The 22,261-nt window shown below is 34.1% G+C and overlaps 1 protein-coding gene across 4 annotated transcripts; it reads right to left on the bottom strand.

Moving 5' to 3' along the window:
* Window positions 1-5,072: 5,072 nt before the first annotated feature.
* On the bottom strand, window positions 5,073-20,557 carry LOC142640348 (WD repeat-containing protein 26 homolog). Of its 4 annotated transcripts, none has more exons than XM_075814408.1 (5): window positions 20,400-20,557; window positions 17,236-18,129; window positions 13,256-13,357; window positions 5,925-6,554; window positions 5,073-5,452 (listed from the first exon to the last, which is right to left on the bottom strand). In XM_075814408.1, the coding sequence occupies exons 2-5, from the start codon at window positions 18,031-18,033 to the stop codon at window positions 5,237-5,239; spliced, it is 1,746 nt and encodes a 581-aa protein (XP_075670523.1). In that variant the 5' UTR covers window positions 18,034-18,129; window positions 20,400-20,557; the 3' UTR covers window positions 5,073-5,236. The 4 variants fall into 4 exon arrangements, with proteins under 4 accessions (XP_075670523.1, XP_075670524.1, XP_075670525.1 ...); XM_075814409.1 differs by having other exon boundaries at window positions 20,158-20,557; XM_075814410.1 differs by having other exon boundaries at window positions 20,430-20,555.
* Window positions 20,558-22,261: the final 1,704 nt, after the last annotated feature.

A 22,261-nucleotide genomic window follows, 5' to 3' on the forward strand; every position in this document is an offset into this window, starting at 1 on the left:
CCAAAGTAATTCCCCCTTTTGTTTGATCATTCATGCAAGTAAGTATTTAGTTTATAAGTTCCTTTCTTTCTATATTATGATGGTTCACATGTTTGTTTTGCATGCTTATTCAAGTTTATAATGTTTATTCATTTCATTCTTTTATATTTTCATGATTAATATGTTCATATGATAATCACATGATTCATGCATTAAATAGATCTAAGATAGTTTTTTGAAGTTTCCTTTATGAATCTATAACTCTTTATATAGTGGGTTCCAGTTAGTTCAACTGGTAAAGTCTCTGATGATTATATAAGAGATCTGGGATTCAATCCCCGTCTACACCAAAAACTTATTGGTGTCTTGGTCTGATGATAAAGAGCTATCATCAGGAGCGGACGCCATAGGTTTGAAACTCTCTCAAAAAAAAAAAAAAAAAACTCTTTATATAAATCTCTTGTTTTCTATTCATGAAAAACAAATCTAGAGTTTTCTCCAAAAATCTCTTGTGGTTTATTAATAATAAAACACAGATTTGGAATTTTTCTATACAATCTTATTTTCTTTCTAATAAAAAAAACATATCTAGAGTTTTCTCTACAAATCTACTATTTTCTTCCTAATAAAATACAGATTTGGAATTTTTCTCTACAACCTACTGTTTTCTTTCTAATAAAAAGCAGATCTGGAGTTTTTTTTTTTTTTTTACAAATCTTTTGCTTTCTGTAAATAAAATACAAGTCTGGAATTTTTCTATACAACCACTGTTTTCTTTCTAATAATAAAAAATAAATAAATAAATAAAACAGATTAGGAGTTTCCTCTATAAATCTACCGTTTTCTTTCTCATAAAAATAAAATCTGGAATTTTTCTCTCAAACCAATTTTTTACTAACAAAATAGATCTGAGATATTTTCTTTAGTCTATTATTTTCCTTTCAATCTAAAAAACAGATCTAAATTTTTTATCCAAAACCTCTTGTTTTAAAAATAGTATGGTTTCATAAAGTCTCTATTTCATAACTTAATCTTAGATCTATCATTCAAACACATGTTGCATTCAAAATTATCTCATTAATATATTTAATGGGTACTTAGTTGATCATTTAGAGTCTAGAAGATCAGACTTTGTCCAGACAGAATGTGTATCTAACATCTTCCCATTTTGTAACCTAGTTCTCGAACCTTAGGTTCTGGTTTGTAGAATAGTGCTTTATCAATTTTTTGGTAGATTGTATTAGGATCAAAGTTTTGTATCTTTTTACTTACATTGTATTTAGGGCCAAAGTGATGTAATACTTTACTCTACCAAATTGTACATGTATTTCAATCTACGAGATCCGATGTTGTTCAATATGTAATCTTGTATTTTCATAGTTTCCTTGTTTTTCATATAAAATAAGTGGCGATTCCACAAAACCCCAAAAGAAAAGTGTTGATACCATCTTTTTTGAGATCCAGTGTCTCACAATTGTTTTTTTTTTTTTAAATCTATTTTGGGTTAATGCGTTTTAGTTTTTTTTTTTTTTTTTTTTAGTTTCCCATCACAAGTATCCTCTCTCCCTCTTACAGCTTTGATTTGATTTTTGTTCAAGTTAATACTTAATTATTTTGGAAGTGAGAATTTGAATTTATATAAAATAAATAAATAAATAAATCTTGGCTACGCATTTGAATGTGTCTATCAATTGGTTTCAAAAAAAAAAAAGTGCCTATCAATTATTTAAGTAATTTTAAGTGAAATTTTGTTATGATTTTTTTTTATCATGATAATCTCCTTTGAGAAAATAAGAAATTTGAATAATTTATTTGAAACTTAAAAAGTTTAGTTGTACAAAAAAAAACATAGCACATTATAACATAGTTTCAAAGAATATGAACCATCTAATAAATGAATAATCAAACAAACACACTCAAAATAATAGAATGATATATTGATAAAAATACAAATATGAAATAATTTTAAAAATTGTTTAATTTTTAGGGAGAACAAATCATCTTCAACCAATTTTAGAAAACAAATTATACATTATACTACAATTGCAAAACAATTATCTATACCCACTCATCGCATGGGTTTTCGACTAATCTATATATCTATATATATCTAAAAGTTGAAGCGTAACATTTATTATTACTACAATCTTATTGAGCCACATTAGAATCCACATCATCCACCCATTTCTAACATTCTCTCTCTTATTTTTAACTTTTTTTTCTTATTAATTTCTCAACTTATTATTATACTTTCTCTAATTTTTTCCCTCCCTTTTACTTTTTCATCTTCCCACTACTATATAGTATATATCTTAGTATCACTTTTCCTCTATCTCTGTATTGTTTTTATTTTTTTGGGGGGGCTTTTCTTGTCCCCACCTCTTGCTATAAATTTACAATTCTCTCTCTCATTTTATACATATTTTTCCACACACAAAAGGTTATTTTCTCTCTCTTTCTCTTTGTCATTTTTTTTTTTGGAGGAATATTTTATTTTTCTTGCTTATCTACTTTAATTGAAGATTTTTTGCATTATTTGGAACTCTACTTTGGGTTGATATGATTAAGTTATGTTTTTAAGTTGTTATATTTTTTCTCCTCTTTGATTTCATAGATGTTATACTGTTGCATTATAAAAATAGTATATAAGAATATAATGTTTTTCTATTACATAATATAACATGATTTGGATAATTTGATGCTTATTACTATATTTTTTATTTTTCCTTTTTTCTTCTCATGTTATTTTCTATAAATTTCTTACAATTCTCTCTCACATTCTCTCTTTAAAAAGTGGTTACTCTCTCTCTCTCTCTCTTTTTTTTTTATATTCTTTCTTGCAACTCTACTTTATATTGATGAATCATTGTGATTTTTAAAACTCAATTTTGGGTTCATATGCTTTGGTGTTGTATTTTTTTAGTTCCCCATTACAAGTACTCTCTCTCTCTCAATTTTATTTTTGTTTGATTTAATACTAGATTATTTTGGAAGTAAGAATTTGAATTTATATCAAAACACAATTATGGCTATGCTAATTACAAATTAGTATTCAATTTATTTTGGTCCACTTCAATTCAATTAGGTCCATTCAGTCTATTCGGTCCAGTTCAGCCAATTTGGTTCACTTTAGTTTATTTCTGTCCATTAGATCTAATTTGATCAATTCCAATTTGGTCCATTCTGTCCAATTCGATCAATACGGTCCACTACAGTCTATTCGGTCCATTTGATCTATTTCGGATCACTTCGTTCCAATTCAATGTACCTACTTAAGAATAGGAAAATACAAGTTTGGGTTGAGAGTACGGTCAATTATTTGAGTGATATCAATTGTAATTATATGATAAATTTTAGTTATCATAATGATCTCCTTAAGAGAATGAGAATTTAAAAAATAATTTTGAAACCCAAAAATTTTAATTGTACCAAAAGAAACTAGGAATATATAATGTATTATAACAATAGTTAGAAGATGAAAAAAAAATATCAATCAAAAACATTAAAAAAATGATAAAATTATATATTTGTAAAAATAGAGTAATGGAAATTACTTTTTGAAATTATTTAATTTTAAGGAGAACAAATTATCTACAACAAAATTTTGAGAATAAAATATACATATTTAGTATGATAATCAAAACTTATCATATAATTAGAGAATAAACTTTTGATTATCATAAATTTGAACAATTTATTCAAATAAAATTTTATATATATATATATATATAAATTTTTTTTTTTCTTAAAGGTATAATCAACCACAAGCAATTCATTTAAAAATAATGACTTTAAAACAAATGAGTAATTGCCCTAAAGATTAGATTTGTATATTCATAGTCTTCATGATTAGAAAGACTTTCACTTAAAAATTTAACTGGATCAAAGTAGACAAAAATGTTATGTTAATGTAGCTCAATAAAAATGTAGTAACAATAAATACTAAGTTTAAGATTTTAGATACTACGAGTTTGAGATTTATATTTTTTAAAAAATAAATTTAGATTTAGAGTAGGTGCCTTCAACCCAAATATATATTTTCCATATATTTAAGTGCACAAAAATGGACCAAAGTAGACCAAAACAGACCGAAGTGGTCCGAATGAACTGAAGAGGATACAAATGCACCAAATAGAACGAAGTGGACCTAATGGACATAATAGGATCGAATAGGAATAAGGTGAACCAAAATAGACCAAAGTGGACTGAATAAAGGACAAAGTGTACCAATGTGGACCGAAAAGAACTTAAGGGGACCGAATAAAAAAGAATAGACAGATTGGTACCAAAGTGGACATAATGGACCGCATATGAACAAATAGGACTGAAGTAAACTGATTATGACAAATGTCGATAGCATTGGACCGAAGTAGACAAATTAGACCGAATAAGACTGAAGGGAACAAACTAGGACCAATGTGGACAAAATTGACCGAATAGAACCAAATTGAATCGAAAATGACAAAATGGACTGACAAAATGGACAGAATATTTAATTTTTAGGATAAAACTTATGTACAATACCTTAGATGCTGTACATGGCAGAATCTTAAGAGAGGAATCTAAGAAACAACATGTAAGTGGTGTATCTAAGTCTTATTCTTTTTTTTTATTGTATTTTTAGGACTCATGTTTCTAATTTCTAATGTCTACTTTATTAGTATTGTTTTACTCAAAATTAGAGAGTTTAGCCCAAATATAATAATATTTCATACTTTACTACCCAAAAATTAGAATAAATAAATAAATTTTTGGATCAATTATCTTATAAAAAGAATCAATGAAGGCCCAATTAGTCCAAAATGGACCAAAGAAGAACAAAATTGGATCGAATGAGACCAAGTAAACCTAGTTGAACCAAATAGAAATTTTTTAATTTTTTAGGAGAAAAAACTATTTTTAACAAATTTTAGAGAAATAAATTATACATTATATTACAATTACAAAATAATTATTTATTCCCCCGCATCGCGTGAGTTTGCAACTAGTTATTATTGTATAATATTTAAAGCTATTGTATAATAATTAAAGCATCATCCTATTCCTTATAAGTTAGCTCCATATCCCCTTAATCATAACCAAGTAATCAATTATTTAAATGCTAAAAATTGAAATGGTTGATTTATTATCAGAAACTTGTTGCACAATTCACATGCTAGTTTGACTTGAATGTCTGACTGCAACGATGATAAAGTATTTACACATAACCAATGGTCAGGGAAAGAAATAACAAACAATGATGCTTTCAGCCTGTTTTTCAGGTTCTCCCATTGCAATAGTGGATGCCATTGCTATGAGCATCCTTGCGCTTCATATTTAGTTCATTTAGACCCCATATCCGAATCGTACGGTCATCACTGGCCGATGCCAACATGTGGGGGTTCACAGGATTCCAGCTCACACAATTAACAGCTCCAGAATGACCTGGCAATGTCTCTATCAGCTCACCTGAGCCTCTGTGCCAAATATAAACCTGCAATCACAATGGAAGTTCACTGTTTCATGCTTGATAAAAGGAAAATTGTACCAGCAGATTCAAATGGCAATCACAGGAATTTTTTATTTATCTTTTCTCCCAATCCTATAAATCAAGAGTTACATATACTTTCGAAGTTTGAAAGTAACCTTCATTCTCTGCATGACAATATGAAATTAGTTACACGGTGTAAAATCTGTCCCGAACTTACAATGTATATCAAAGACTCCCCTCAAAAGGCCCAATTAATTCAGGGGTCCTGATGAGACCTACTACATATACGGTTCAGGGATCACGATGTACTGAATTGTATATAACATTTGCAAGCACAAGCATAACTATGCATAATATCCTCGTTTTAATGAAAATAGAAACAGTTACACTCAATGAACATGGAACAGAATTTTTCCTTGTAAACAAAGAAAATTCTTCCTCCAAAGAACCCAAAAGGATAAAATTAAAACCATACCTGTGAGTCCTCACTACCACTGGCAATAAAAGCTTGTGCAAGTCCACCAAAGCAAGACCTAATCACAAACCGGGCACGTTTATGACCTATATACTTGGCAACAAGCTTGGGGTCACCTTCAATGTTCCACAGATGAATTTCTTGATTTAGAAGACTAACCAGTAAGAACCTATTATCCCTCGATAATGAAAACGATGTTATTGTTTGATCCTCTTCAATATGTCTTTCGACTTTTGCTTCCCTGTCAAGTAATAGTATGGCATCTTCTTTATACATACTTATAATCTGCTTCCCATCACTCGTTATTTCCAAATCAGATATCCTTAGAGTTTTTTGCCCTTTCCAACACTCCAGCTCTCTCCCATCTAGGTGCCACACGCAAATACTCTTGTCATTGACACCAGAGAATATCCATTTGCCATCTGGGGACCATCCACAAGACACCTGGCCAACACCAGCTTTCTCATAAATATGAAGGCACTCACCAGAAGAAACATCCCAGCGCCTGACAGCTTCCTCCACTCCACAGGTAAGGAGCTCATTGCAATCGGGACTCCATGAAACAGAGCAGACAGATTTCTGATGACCACATAATCTATGCTTCAAAGACACACCACGATTTACATCAACCTACAAACAAAAGAATGTATAATATGTATGAGAAAACTTAGACCACCCCTTTGCAAATATTTCCAAAGGCTAATACTTCAGATCTTCTACAAGAGTAAAGAGTGTCGAGTCCAAGAAACAAAGCTCTAGTGCTTTTGGGTTCTTTTCCCTTTTTTTAGGAAAGGAGATTACAAATTTTCAGATTCTTTTGATGCATAGAGATATAAATAATGATACCAGATTCTAAATACTTAAAAAGTAAAACCCTATCTTTTTGACAATAACAAAATGGTAATTTTCTCCTACTAATGGATAGATTTTAGAATGATAGGATCTTAATCCAAGCCTTCATGATGCAACACAAAATTCTCAAAGGGATTTACGGCACTGGAAACAAAAACAACAAAAATGGATAGAGCTTAGGAGTTAGCACCAAGATGGGAGGGATAAAACCTAGGAATTGGCATATCAACACTTAGGGTTGCTCAGAGTCAATATCAAGCAGCACATAGCTAGGTTTTGAATTCCGTTCTAGTGACAGTTTTGGATTGGCTACTGGAACGGAATATTTCGGTTCAAATGTGTACCGGTACACTGTTTCAGGATTATGCACCAGAGATATATATATATATATATATATATTGTAATAATAATAATAATAACAAAGTTATTTTTTATTAAAAGAGAGATAATAATAAGGTTATTACTTATTATATTATTGTTAAAGCATTTTTGCAAATAAGAAAGAATATAATGACATTTATAAACGGGGAGCACCTTCCTAGAAGCTTCCCATTTACTCCTCTCACGTAAGCATCACCTAATTCATCTCTTTTACCCATTTTTTTTATACAACTTTTTCATTTCTCTCTCACCATTCCTCCTCCCAATCCTATTCTTTATCTTCTTTTCCAGATCTGTAACTCCCTTGTTTGACTTCTTGTCCTTTTTCATTTGTTTTTGCATTTTTAACGTACCCCATATGACATTCTCGATTCAATTATTTCATCATATTTGTTGTTTTTCTTTTTTCTTTTTTTGCTTTTCACTTGTCCTTTTCTAATTCAGTTCGTTTTCTCCATCTGTAAACCCACCATGAGATCCAAAAAAAACCCACTCAGTGACTCAAAGCAAAGTAGCAGAATCCAGAAAACTGATTATTCATTTCACTCTGGAACCAACATTTCACCTGGTATGACAAAATTCCAGCCGGAACGCCGGTACAATCCGGCATTTAGGACGAATCGGAATAAGGGGGTTACCTGCACTGGGACGGAAAATTCCGGCCATTCTGGCCGGAACGCAACAGTTTTTAAAACCATGGTACAAAGAGAGAGAACTTAGATGCCAGCATCTTGGGTTGCCTAGAGGCAACACCAAGCATATAAAGAAGGATGGAAATCTTGACATTGGAAGGAAATTCCAACCAAAATTTTCTATTAATCCATGATCAAGCCTCTACAACCCAAATTTCATAAAATAAGGAAAGGAAATAGCCTCATAACCAACTAAGGAAAATGAATAGCCAGTAACCAATTCATTAATTTATTACTTCATTGTCCTATTGCTACGGAGTTGTGGCCTGTGGTGTTTGGCTTGTTTGGAGTGTACTGGGTTATGCCAAAGACAGTCATCGAGTTATTTGCTTCTTGGCAAGGGCAGTTTGGTCATCATAGAAATGGAACTATTTGGAAAGCTGTTTCTCACTGTTTGATTTGGTGTATTGGAGGGAGTGGAATGTCCAAATTTTTGAGGATTTGGAATGACATTTAACAGAAATTAAGCTAACCTTGTTGGATTGGATGTCTGTTGTGGGTTGTTACTTTTTATGTTTGATTTTTTTTCGATTTGATTGATCATTGTAATTTGTGTGCATGATTGTATTGTCCCCATTTGTATACATCATTTACTCTTGGGTGGCTGTTTTCTGGTTTCAATAAAATTTTCATTACTTAAAAAAAAAATTAATCCTAAGAATTCTTAACATTTATCAGTGTCAATGTTCTCAACAGTCAACATCCATCAATGTCAACAGCATTAAAATTGTTCAGGTCCAACAAAATCAATCAGCACCAACCAGTCAACAGGCATATTTGGTATCCACACTGCATACCACTTCAATACCGTTCACATGCACCACTCACATACTCCTGAACAAATTCAAGCTACAACCTGTTTTTCAACCCATCACAAGTCACAACCCCTCAAATATTTCTTTATTAACCCTAACAAAACCCTAAATCACATTGGCATTTTCTAGCCTTTTTACCACCAATTAATCATAGAAACAAACCCTAAAACACCTAATTTCCCCTGTTGCTAAAATTTTCTGCAACCTAATTATTTCAAGAAATAACCCCTATTGGCCTCTTGTAGCATACCTTTTCAACCTGGCTGCAGCTACAATCTCTAAATACCATAATCCACCCCAAAACTGCAACCTGTCAGCCCTAAAGACCAAACCAACCATATGCAAAAATCTATCTTACGGCACCACTAGCACCATTTTTGACGTTTGATGCTCTTCTTGCCCATACTTTTGCCCTAATAGCTCCTTTGAGTCATCTTGATCTTGTTACAAACAGCTTCCACTAACAGAGAACACATCACCAACTATCTTGAGTGATTTATCTCTCAGCTTGACCGTAACAGCACAAGTGCATTCATTTCTAATTCAATATCTTCATCAGTGAGCCATCTTTAACTGCTTTTTTATTCCATTATGCTCATTTTGTAGTTGTACTTCTAAGTAGGCCAAAACTTCACTACTCCATCTGGCAAGGTTTTCTTTCAAGCCATTCAAAATCAATACAACAACAACAACAACAACAACCAAGGCATAGTCCCAAATTTTTGGCGTCAGCAATTGATCCTGAACAATTTATTCAAGGTCGATCACTTGTATTCTAGAAGACATCTTAAAAAATTTGCCCTTTATGGAACCAACCTAATATATTAAGACAAGATGAGCACGAGGATATATATATATATATATTATAATATAAACGGCTATCCCGTCCAGGAGGTACAGGTTCCACCCTATCTGAACAAGATGAGCTACTAACAGAAGTATAATATGTTAAGCCATAATTTAGTTGGTAGCTCAATTGGTTTAGTATTTCAGCACTTTTAGTCCAATGCAATTGTTCCCTGCTTAATTGTAAAATATTTATCAAATGGTTGCAGCTCCAGAAAAGGTTAAAACCATGACTTCAAAGTCAAACTCTTGATTTTTGGGACCAAACCTCACTTTTAAGTGCAAAAAGGAGAAAATTACAACAGAGACAAAGCAATACTGTTACATCTGACCAAACAATGCCAATATCAGAATGTCACCACACCATACCAAGAATTGATGTGATATTTAATCCAGAAACATGGAGCAAACAGAAATTAGGAACTCTGACATGTAAGTGTGGAAGAGATGCAAATCATCATCAATGAGAAAAAAGAAGAGAGATACTCTTCATAACTACAATCACAAAGCTATAATTCATGACAGTGGTGCGCTTCTCAGTGCTGATAAATAACTAAATATGGAGGGGCAAACAACAATAATGAACTCTGACGTTGTGACTGCAGGAGAGAGATGCAAACCATCATAGGTAGGAAAAAAGAAGGGAGACATTCTTCATAACTAAAATAAGAAAGCTATAATTCATAATAGTGTAGCACTTGTCCATGTTGGTAAATGGCTCCCCAGCAGGATTTTTTAATAACTTGATAAGTCTTAATGCGAGGTGATTCTCTCTCACCGCTACTCTTCATTCATGTTTTGAAGGTGTCGAGTAAAATGTTGAAGAGAACCAAGGCAAGGTAATCCTCTCTCACTGCTACTCTTTATTCTGGTTTTAGAGGTGTTGAGTAGAATGTTGAAGGGAACTGAAGCAGGGAGTTTAATCTCTGGATTTAGAGTTAGGAATGGAGAAAACAGCCTTTTGGTTTCCCACGTACTATTTGCTGATGACACAATTTTGTTTTGTGATGCTACCATGAAACAACTTCTTCACATTAGGATGATGTCAACATGATTCGAAGATGCAACAGGCCTAAAAATGAACCTCTTACTGAGGTTCATTTTTAGGCCTGTTGCATCTTCGAATCATGTTGACATCATCCTAATGTGAAGAAGTTGTTTCATGTTATCAAAAAAAAAATGAACCTCAGTAAGAGTGAAATTGAACCAGTAGGAGAGGTTGGAGACATTGATTAAGGTTGAAGACACTGATGTTTTGGAGAACATTTTTGTTGTATGATTGCTGGCTTGCCCTTGAATTATTCAAGTATGCATTTGAGATCACCTTTTAGAACAAGAGTGGCGTGGAACACCATTTTAGAGGAAATGAAACATAGACTATCGAGTTGGAAACATTGTATTTGTCAAAAGGGGGAATACACTTTCCAGTTTACCAACTTATTACCTTTATATTTTATAAGTTTTGTCTAAGGGCCCCAATGGGAGATTCAAACTAGTAACCTCCACTTAATAAGGCTTTGTCCCCAATTGATGTGCTGCCCATTTGGATTTGATAAGTAAGTTTTCACCATCCTTTCTCTTGGGGCGAACATTTTGGAGACATTGCAAAGGAATTTCTTACGGAGCTGCCTGGGTGACATTTTGGAGACGTTGCAAAGGAGTTCACATTTAAATGGATTATACTCAAAAGTCAGAACATTTAAATGGACTATCTAAAAGTAACTATAACAACAACAACAACAAATCTTAGTCCCAAAGTTGTCCCAAAACTTTGGGGTCTATGGATTCTCCACAAACTAATCAAGGTCGACTACATGTATTTTTCTTCGCCATTCGATCCTATCCAACATTATACTCTCTATCATCTCTTTAATTAACACAACATCTTATTTAGTACAACCAACAGACTATCTAAACACAACTATACATTAAAAAGATAATTCATTCAATATAAATTAAAGATCAGAAACTAAAATACACAGTCTAGGGGTGCAGCCTCCAACTTTCCATGGAAGGGTATTTGGAAAGCTAAGATCCCTAGGAGGGTGGCATTTTTTGTGTGGACAGCGGTTCATGGGCAGATCCTTACATTGGATAATCTTAAGCTTAAGGGGCGCATTTTGGCAAATAGGTGTTGTATGTGCCATCGGAATGAGGAAACTGTGGATCATCTTCTCCTCCACTGTCCGGTAGCTCATTCTCTGTGGGTTTATATGTTTCAGATCTTTGGGACTCAATGGGTCATACCAGGCAATGTGGAAAGCTTGGTGTATTGTTGGAGTTTTTGGCTAGGAAAATTTAATTCAGACATATGGAATATGGTTCCTGGTTGTTTGATGTGGATTGTTTGGAAGGAAAGAAATCGGCGCTCTTTTAAGGATACCGAGAAATCCTTGGTTCAATTACAAGCTTTATGCCAAAAGACTTTATTTGATTGGTCTAGATGTTGGGGCTTCTCGGATTGCTCCACTATCGTCGAGTTTATTTCTTCTCTTAGTATTGCTCTTTAAGTTTTTTCTTGTTCTTTGTTGATATTTGTTTGTTTGTTGCTTTTCCTTGTGTTCACCATATGAACACCTTGTATTGGCTTTCATTTGTTTTCAGTTTGATTTAATAATATTCTTATTACCTATCAAAATAAAATAAAATAAACAGTCTAACTCAAAGTATCCAAAAATTACTAAGTGGTTTATGTGCATGCCTAGGAGTAGCTGAAAAAAAAAAGATTATAGATGGAAAAAACAATAGAAGATAAAAAATAAAAAATAAAAAAGAGGAGAGGTGGAAGGAAAAAAAATGAATGAAAAAAAACAAAAGATCAAAAGGATTCTTTTTTTTTTTTTTTTAAAGTTGAATAAGCAAAACCTCAGGTACCATATAAGACATTACAACTCACCGATTCGAAACAATTCACAACGTAAAATTCATGAGCATCTTTGATACATCCAAATGATTCAGAACCTTTTTTTTTATATAAGTAATATAACTTCATTGAATAAAGAAAAGAATACACGAAACCAAAGCACATAGGAAGTGTACTAAGGAACCAGAAAAAACAGCAAAAACTATAAAGCAGCGAAAGTACAAATCTAACAAATCTGTCAAAGAAAATACACCCAAATGATTCAGAACTTTTTGCAAACATTTGATATATATCTTACAATACTCAATACGATTCATCGGATACTAACAACCACGCATGCAATAATCTCATGAAGAAAGGAATTACTCTAATAGATTGGCGTTGCAAGTGTAGGGAAACAGTGAGATGGTGGACCATTTGTTGTTGCATTGTGATGGCACAAATGGTCTATGTGTTTGGAGTTCATTGGATAATGCCTAAGAGAATTTTTTATCCATTATATGGATAGAGGAATCAGTTAATTGGTTTAGGAAACGCAAATCCTTTGTTTGGAAGCCCATTAATGTATGTTGTGGCAGAGAGAGGGATCATTGTACATTTGAAGATCTAGAACCTTGGTTGTTCGACTGAAGTTGTCTTTCACAAGATCATGTTTGAATAGCCCCCATTCCCTAGGTTATAGTACCAATCTTTCTATTGTAATTTTCATTGATTTGTGCTTGTAAATTTTATTCTTTGTAATTCTTTAGGACTACATCATGTATACATTTGTGTAAATGAGGTAGTGCCTCTTTAGAAATAAAATTTATTACTTATCAGAGGAGAGAGAGAGAGAGATCACAATACAGTCAAATCTAAACCCATTAAAACTATCAATCTTACCTCCCATATGATAACTGAACGATCATTTGATGATGAAGCCAAGTATTTCCCATTATGTGAAAACTGCAAGAACCAGACTTCATCGCTGTGGTCTCGTAATATCTACTCAAATAGAAATAAAAAGAAAGATTCAAGATGGAGATCCAATGACATGTAGATACCAAATTCACAATAGCAGCTTTAACTAAAGCAAATGCATAGTCCACTCAAGGATAACAAATTCTCCAGAAAAGAAACAAAACAGAGAAATTGGAAAAGATCATGAAATATTATCAATAAGTACAAATGTGGAAATAACCCAAAAACAAGGGTCACAGAAGTTGTAGGTTTAACCCAAACCAAAACATTCATTCCATACTTTTAGGGACCTCACTACTATAAGAGACATAAATTTCTCATGCATAAAGAAACTTCTCTCTCTTTCTTTTTCTTTTTTTTTATGAGGGTTTATAAAGGGCGGAAAATAGATATAAATCAACATCTTGAAGCATTTGTAGCTAACAACTAAGTGCGCTTACCACAATCAAGTAAAGGGTATCTCTTAAGGTATTATAAACCCTCTAATTTGCTTTCTTAACTATAAGGTAAACGTATGTGTTCCAAGTGAAACAGAATGTCATCAAATTGATGTAAGCTGAACACCTAATCAAGAGATCCTCAATTTCATGCATAGCACTGTGTTTTTTAATCCTTATTCATTCACTTTTAGCTGCCTTTAATGGCCTTCTAAAGACAAATTAGTACTGCATAATGCCACTTTTTCTGACATTGCTGGATAAGTGTCCTATACTAATCATTCTATTTACCTAGTAAAGTTGTAGAATAACTCTGAATCATTCTTTTTTCTTTTTCTTTTTTTAATTAGGACACATGATAACTTTAGGAATCTTAAGCTTATCAGGTGTCTTGTAAAGTAATAGTTCATAATAATAATAAGTGGAGAGAGATTACTGATAGGGTTCATGGAAGAGTAAGAAGGTAAAAGTCACGGGAATTCCTGAAACCACATAACTGAACCTACATTTTGATTTGGGATGCTTCAGTGCAGGCCTTACAGTCAATAGACATTCTAGGATTAGGAAAAGAGGGTTGCACGTTTAGGATTGAAGAACAAGTGCTGCTTGCGGATTAAGTAAAAAACATAGTAGTATAGAGTTAAAAGAAGAGGATGAAAGGACGTAAAAGTTAACGAATCTAGACCATGTATTCAAGAATACATGGAAATTTCAGCACTCAATTTGGTGGGAAGCCAAGGTTGTCCTGCATCAATTTGGTATCAGAGCTCAATTTGATCTATCAAAATTTCAGCAACCCAAAATCTGTTCATTCTTTCAACCACTGTCAATCCAACATCACTGTGAACTCCTTTCAAGCCAAACAGGAAACATCCAGCCACTTTGATCAACTCTACAGCCTAACCAGCAGTACAACCCAACACTCCAAGCATGTCTCACAAGATCTTTGCAAATTACCACCAATCAAGCCATATCTGCTCAGAAACAAAAAACCCAAATTGCACCACAACCCCAGCCCGTCAGATCAGGAGAAAGAGAGTTTGAAAGTCAACAAGCAGCCGCCGATGTCACTATTGGAGCAACGCCGCCAAGATCCGCCATCACCGATCTCTCCATGCCGCTTCACGAAGCTCGGAGTTCCGCCACCAGCCACCGAGATCTAACTTGCAAGTTTTGATCTCCACCTTCGAGCACCACCACTAGCCATTGCCAATGAGTTCGTGCTGCCTCTGCTTTGAGGAACCCAGCGAAGCTTTCGTGACTGCTCTCTCTGAAGTTTCTTCTTTCTTAGTTTACTCTGAACTTCTTTCTTTAGTATCGGTGTTTTAATGTTTGACGTCTGTTTGGTAGATTTTAGTTTTATATTGTAGTTCTTTCTTTATTGTACTTCAACAACAACAAAAAAAAGTCAAAAGGCCGAAAAGTTCCGGCAAACACTAGAGTTCACTTACAAGCCATGCTCAACAAGCCCCACATAATGATCACTACAGAGCACCAGCCAAAGCCCAGATTACCAAGCCCATGTTCATTTCAGATTGTTGAAAGTCTATTCCAGTGAATCATGGTTGTCTCAGAAGCACCAATATTTGATGGATGTCCAGATCCATGGAACTTCATTAATTGGCTAGATGAGATGGATCAATGCTTTGATCAAATATGTCTGCCAGATGCTAATAAGGTTAGGTTTGCCAGGTTGAAATTGAAAAGTAGAGCTAGAGACTTTTGGCGTAGTACCGAGAATCATCGCAAAGGAAGGAGCAAGCCTGCCATAACTAATTGGAATGAAATGAAGCAAATACTTAGAGAGAAATATGTTCCCCAATGCTATCAAGAGAATTATCAACCTCAATCCTCTCATGGAAATTTTCTACACCACAAAAACAGTATTCATCAAGAAAACACCTCATCCTTCCGTCAAGAACTCACCGCCATAGCTCAAGACTAAAGAAAAATAATAAAGGTTTTGCTAGACTCTTCTACTCAGAAAAAGGATGCTCAAGTTCCACCAAAGACTAATGTTGAAATAGAAGTACAAGTGCCAATAGATTATGTTTCAACATTCATGCAGCAAGAAGAACCTATTATAGAGTCTACACAAGAAGAGAAATTTCAACAAGTGAGCGAAGATTTAGAGGGTGCACTTGATGTGGAGGTTGATTCTGATGAAAGTGCTACTGAGCCCTTCATGATCCATGAGGTTGATGAACATCCACAGGTTGATGAAGTCCAAAAGGTTGATACTATGGTTCAAGATAAAATTGTGCTTGTTCAACACATTGATTTTGTGTTTCCAGCGGAGTTCTACGGTGTCGTGAAATTGAAAGTTATTATACTCTTAGTGCTTCCTAGGGTGATTTCTGATCTGAAGGAAGTATTAAGCATCAAAGTCTTAATTCTTCATCACTACAAAACTCGATGTCAAGTTTTCTTAAACCTAGGGAGTATAATGCAGGAGCATAACCAAAAGCTATTTCAATATTTCATTTTAGATTTTCAGTGGATAATTTCATATTGTAACGTAGTTATTTGTTTAGTTTGGATTGGTATTTGAGTTTGGTTAGGATTAGTTCATCATTATTCTTTGTTTAGGATTATCAGATTAGTATTTGAAATTGTTTAGGATTTGTTTAGGAGAATTTATCCTTATCTTTGTGATTTTTGGAATCTGCATATAAAGCTCCATATGATTTTTTTTGTATGGACAGACTATGATTATTATTATTCAAATTATTTGCAGAAATTGCATTGTGTTTGTTTGGTGGTGAATCCAAACACCTTAGGTGGGAAGCCTAAGGTCTACAATGGGATTAATCTAGGTGGGAAGCCTATGTTGTCCTGCATCAAAATCTCTTCATTTGAGTCTCAAATTCCTTGCTAGACACAAGAGCATCTGAAGGATTGGAGTCATTGGACATTCCACCATCCTCATGTCTTGTAAGGAAACCAACTTCCAAGAACATGTTCCTGATCCAAGCTGGCCCTTTGGAACAGACATGAATATGTTTGGAAGCTAACATATTCATGATCCTAGCCCTGATTGGATCATGGGCCTCCCCTAAACCTTTCATCCTGAAACTTCATTCGTGAGGCTGCGGCAATACTTCTGATCAGCCACAAAAGAAAAATAAATTCATCTCCTTTACGTCAGCTTCAAGCAATAACAACAACCTTTGAAAAACCTCGCAAAATAAATAGTCAATTGATAACCAATAACTTGCAGTTAATTGATTGTACACTGGGTAAACAACTTGTGATGTTACATATAATGAGAAAAATATACTTAACAATAATGACCCAACACATACATTACATACTACTAAGACTGGTTGCTACTAACAAATACATCACAACCACAAAGAAAAGTTTCAAGTGCATCAGGATACTGCCAACCAAGAACAAAAGGTAAACATGAATAAAAACTATTTATGAAGCTTACACCCTCGAACAGAAAAGATTTTCTCTAACCTGTAAAGTTTGAGAAGGAATCTGATCTCTTCCACACTGATGATCAGTATACAATGACATTTCCTTATCCAAAGAGTTGTGAAAAGGGCAAGCATCTCGTTGCAAAAGAAGGGCCTGTTCGACTAAGTGTTCCAACCTTCTTTCAGGTATCATAACAGTTGGGGGAAGCAGTTTCTGCAATTCCTCTAGTAGCTTTGACCTAGATTTTGCCCTCACAATGTCTTGACGGTGAGACCCAACTAGAACAAACTGTGAAGGGGCAACTACACAGGAAGAAAGTTCACAAACTCTAGTACCATTAATGCATAGAGGAGTTATCTCAGTCCTCAATGTATTCAAGGCATCCATGACCTTTTCTGCATTTAAAAGTTCAAGAAACTTCTGCTCCAAAATAAGAAAAGAGGCTGATTTAACAATGCTTTCATCTAGTAGTCCAATTTTTTTTAATGTGGCAACACTTTCATCCCAACTGCCATCAAGTACTTGCTGCATAAACAGATTTACCACAGAGGAGTGTAAGGGTATTCCAGACTCTTCCTCTAGACGTTCACCACTCTTCTTATAACCAAGAGAATATAATGCTTTGGCTATTATACGGACAAACTCAACTCTTTTAATAACTCCTTTTGAACCAACAACCTCTTCATCCCCGTTAGATGACAGGGGTCGAGCCATCAAGTCGCTTGAAGAGCCAGATACGGGCTCTATAAGAGATGAACCGTTAGAAAGACCTCTCAATTCTTCAGTGGACAATTTCACGCGTTTCGTGGCTGGTTCTTCATCCTCTACACCTCCCATGAAATGTGCACCTCAGCCCATATATTATTACCACAGAAAAACAATAAGGAGAGATAACTTGAAAGCTGCCTCCAATAAATCACAAGAAATAACTCCCTGCATAAACAAGTCAAAGGATTGGTCATAAATTCCTAAAATTGAATGTAACAAATAAAACAGGTAATCGCAAAGACCCTCATCACTATCAACATATGCAAAACAATGACTTGGCTATTTTCATTGAGTACAATATTGACAATAAACTTCTAAATGTAAAGAGAAAATAAGAATACTTGGGCAAAATTATTCATCTATGTTGGTGATGTTTCTAAAGTTCGGTATAAATGTACCACAGTTCTATGTTGGTTGCACACATTGCTTGCTATCATTTCAGTGACAACAAATTACATCACACATATCATATATTTTTCCCCAAGTTAACAGAAATAATGACTTATATTATAAATTCTATAAATTAAAATAAAAAACATATAAAAGAATACAGATATAGCAGAAGTTCAAACCTTTGATGGCATATGTTATACTACCCAAGTTCAGTATGATACTATAGTACACTCATTGAAGCATTATCCATCCAATGTTTTTCTCCTTGTGATCTAGATAAGGATTATTAAATCCCAGATCTAAAGCACAACATTTTTTTTGAAAAAATATGAAGGAAACTTTTCTTTGAACTGATAAACATAAAAGGAAACACAAATTTAGATCTTTCACAATCAAAAAGTGTATTAATAGTTGCGGTATTAAGATCTTTCCCAATGCCCAATAAGCAAGTGCCACCATTTCACCAACTAATATAAGCATAAGGGCAGCCACCCTGTCTCTTGAATATTGCTATATTTACAACATCACTTTCTGCAAGATTTTTTTTTTTGCATAAAGTAATTCATTCACCATTGTTATTTCTATCATTAATAACTTTGAGGCATACTACATCTTATTTTTTAACAATTCCACTCAATTATAGCATCCAAGTACACAATAAATTCTATATAAATTAAAGAGCTTACCACTTTTAATTATTTTCCAAAGAATATACATTTTTATCATTATACTGAAAAATTATAAAAATCAAGATGGTCATACATGCATAACCACATATCATTCATACCATATCAATACATTCAAAGGTGGATGTTTCATTACTAGGTTTTCTTGAATAAACACCGTTCTATAGCAATAATCCTTGCAATTTTCAGTTTCCCCAAGGAAAAGATAACGGAAGGAAGCCTATATCTCCAGCAAAGGTTTACTTTCCATATGAGAAGTCTGATCCAATTACATAAGTTACATATAAAAGTCAACAAATCTTCTATAAAACCAATTTAAGCCCAAGTGGTAACCAAAGACTTTAAATTTTATTTTATAATTCGATAGTTACAATAGAGGAGGGTGGATTTGCACCTTGGACATCTCTGTTGGAAACAACAGGAGGTGCAAGTCAAGCCACATGGCTCTTGGCTAAATGATAATGCAAAGACCGTATATGATTAATGATACATCATCATACAAACTCAATTACAATGGCCTTACACATTACAAACTTAAAGAATGAAACTTTGTCAGATCAGTTCAATCATTTCAAGGGCAAGAAACTCAAATTCTCATCTAATTAGATCAAAACTGAGCAATTCAACAGCCAATTAAGCGGATGATCCACAATCTAAAAAAGAACTAACTTCTTTACACAAGAAGCTGAAGTAGTTTATGCAAACACATTGCGTTAATTACATGATCTTGAAGAAAAAATCATGAGCCAAATGTTACCCCATTATGTCCTCCATAGAAGCAAATATTAATCAACAAAGGGAAAGAAATTAAATAAAATTGAAATCTGCATACTTCTTAGCAATACTTAATTAAAACCCACACCAGAAACATTAATAAAATGGCAAATCTACCATAACTGGCAATCAAAACCAACAAGAACAAGAAATCTGACACAGATATGAGTGAGAAAGATATGTTCATAGGTAACTACAATAAATTTAAGCACTAAACCAAAATCACAAAACAAAAGATGCAGCAAGAAATGAGTAACAAAATCCAGGAACATACAGAATCAGTACAGAATTGGCCCAAATTAGAGGTGATTATGTAGTAAGAAAGCAAAATCTTCAATACCCAGAAAGCGATTTAGCTTTGGGAGCCGATTTGTATCAAAAGCAAATGAACCCAACACAGGAAAACAGATTGAGAAACCAAAGGAGCAAAGCACACAAAGACTTTCTTTTTCTTATTTTTGTCGGCACATTAACAGTAAAAATAGAGGTGGGCAAGCACCAGATTGAGCAGAAATTTGTGAAATATGCAGATAGAAAGGTGAATCCACAATCGGGAAACAGGTTTCTTAAAGGTATTCGTACCCCTTGAATCGGAGGAAAAGTGTTTGGTACCTTTCTGGGTAGAAAGAACTCACTGAGTTTCCCTTTGCGTGGAGGTAACCAACTCACAATGGTGGCTTATGGGGGAAGAGAGAGAGAGAGAGAGATAGAGAGAGAAAGAGAGCAAGAAATGGATTTGTGTGTTCTGGTAGCTGTAGTGGGGCTTTTATGCCTAGGCAAATCCGGATTTTGTGGCAAGCTGGCTCAGTTAGTCCAAATTTTTGCTAACCCAGCCCAACTGGACATGGGCTTGTCTTAGTCAATGTTTTAGGCCAGTCAAAGTTTTGGCCAGCCCAATCCAACTTGCAATGACATGGGCTGATCTTTAATGGGGGAAATCATAGGGTCCGTTTGGTGACGTTATTCTAATAACGTTATTTGTATTTTTTGAAAATACGTGTGAGTAAAAAAGTGTGTAGAAATACGTGTAATGTTGTTTAAAAATTAAAAACGTGTTTAAACACATGTACCAAACGGCCCCGTATACTTTACCACCGTAAATGACCTAAACTATAGTTACTATACACCATATTACACTTTATATTCCAAAATATTTGAAAGCACATTTTCCACCATAAACTATGACATTTGTTATACTTTACACCCCAACAATAGTTTTCTTATTAAGTTGGACGAAAATTTATATCACGTGACTTGCATATGATTTTTGCTTAAGTGGCACACAATTTAAAGATAAAAACACTTAAAACAAAAACTTTTTTTCCATCTCTCTCGCGTGTGTACAGCTCTCTCTCGCTCTCTCTCTCTCTCTCTCTCCAAAATAAACTATCACATTTGATAAAATACTACGTCTACAATATTTCTACAACAAATCTTAGGTTGCAAGTTATTACGAGCTGTTGGATAATAAAATAATTTAAGTGGTGGACTTAAATTAAAAACCTATAACAACTTGCCACCTATAATTTGTTGTGAACATAGGACTTCTCATCTCGCCTACACCATTAACCACTGAATTTTGATTTTTACATAAGAAAAGCAAAGTTCAATGATTTCGTTGAAACCTTTTGTCGCTTGCTTACTAGGAAATGATCATTTTTTTTTTTGGTAAACTGGAAATATCATTAAAGCTAAACTGAAAGACCAGCCGAGGCTATACAAAGTCTGGGATAGTAAGTTCCCAACATATCAGCCTCCACAATAGAAATAAGCATGGGAAGGGGGAGGGGGTTACAAAAAATATCTCTACATCACAACTTGTAGAACCCATGCTAGCAAGGGCATTGGCGCAACCATTAGCCTCCATGAAGTAGTGCAAGATATTAACTCGAGGCAGTTGCAGCAGCAAGTCCCTGCAATCATCCACAAGAATAGAAAATTCTCCATTAGTGCGAGTATTACTAGAGATTAAGGACACTGCTGCAATGGCATGAAGCTCAACTTCCACAGCTTGGGCCTGCAAATCAATACAACGCAACAAACCTTCCCTTAACGCCAGAGCTCAAATGCCAAGCTCGAAGAGACCGTATAAGCTTTCGCAAAGCCACCAATGCATTGTCCCCTAGAGTCTCGGATAATCCCCCTTCCACCAGCCAACCCCGAAGAGGCTAAGAACGAACCATCTGTGCTAAGCTTCCACCAACCCTCCGGTAGTTTAAGCCATTTAACAATCATTAAAACTACCAATTGAAGCCAACTACCTCGCATTGTTTAAATATGAGCCAAAAGGACCACTAACAAAATTTAACATGGTTGTTAAACAAGATTAGAAGTCCCGTGAGACATTACAGGATATGTGGATGAATTCAATTGTTTTCTGAACCATGTAGCATTTGTATGAGATTTAGAATAGATATCAAGAAACAAGACAATAATATATAAAA

This window comes from Castanea sativa, chromosome 6, assembly GCF_040712315.1.
Source record: "Castanea sativa cultivar Marrone di Chiusa Pesio chromosome 6, ASM4071231v1".
Classification (NCBI taxonomy): domain Eukaryota; kingdom Viridiplantae; phylum Streptophyta; class Magnoliopsida; order Fagales; family Fagaceae; genus Castanea; species Castanea sativa.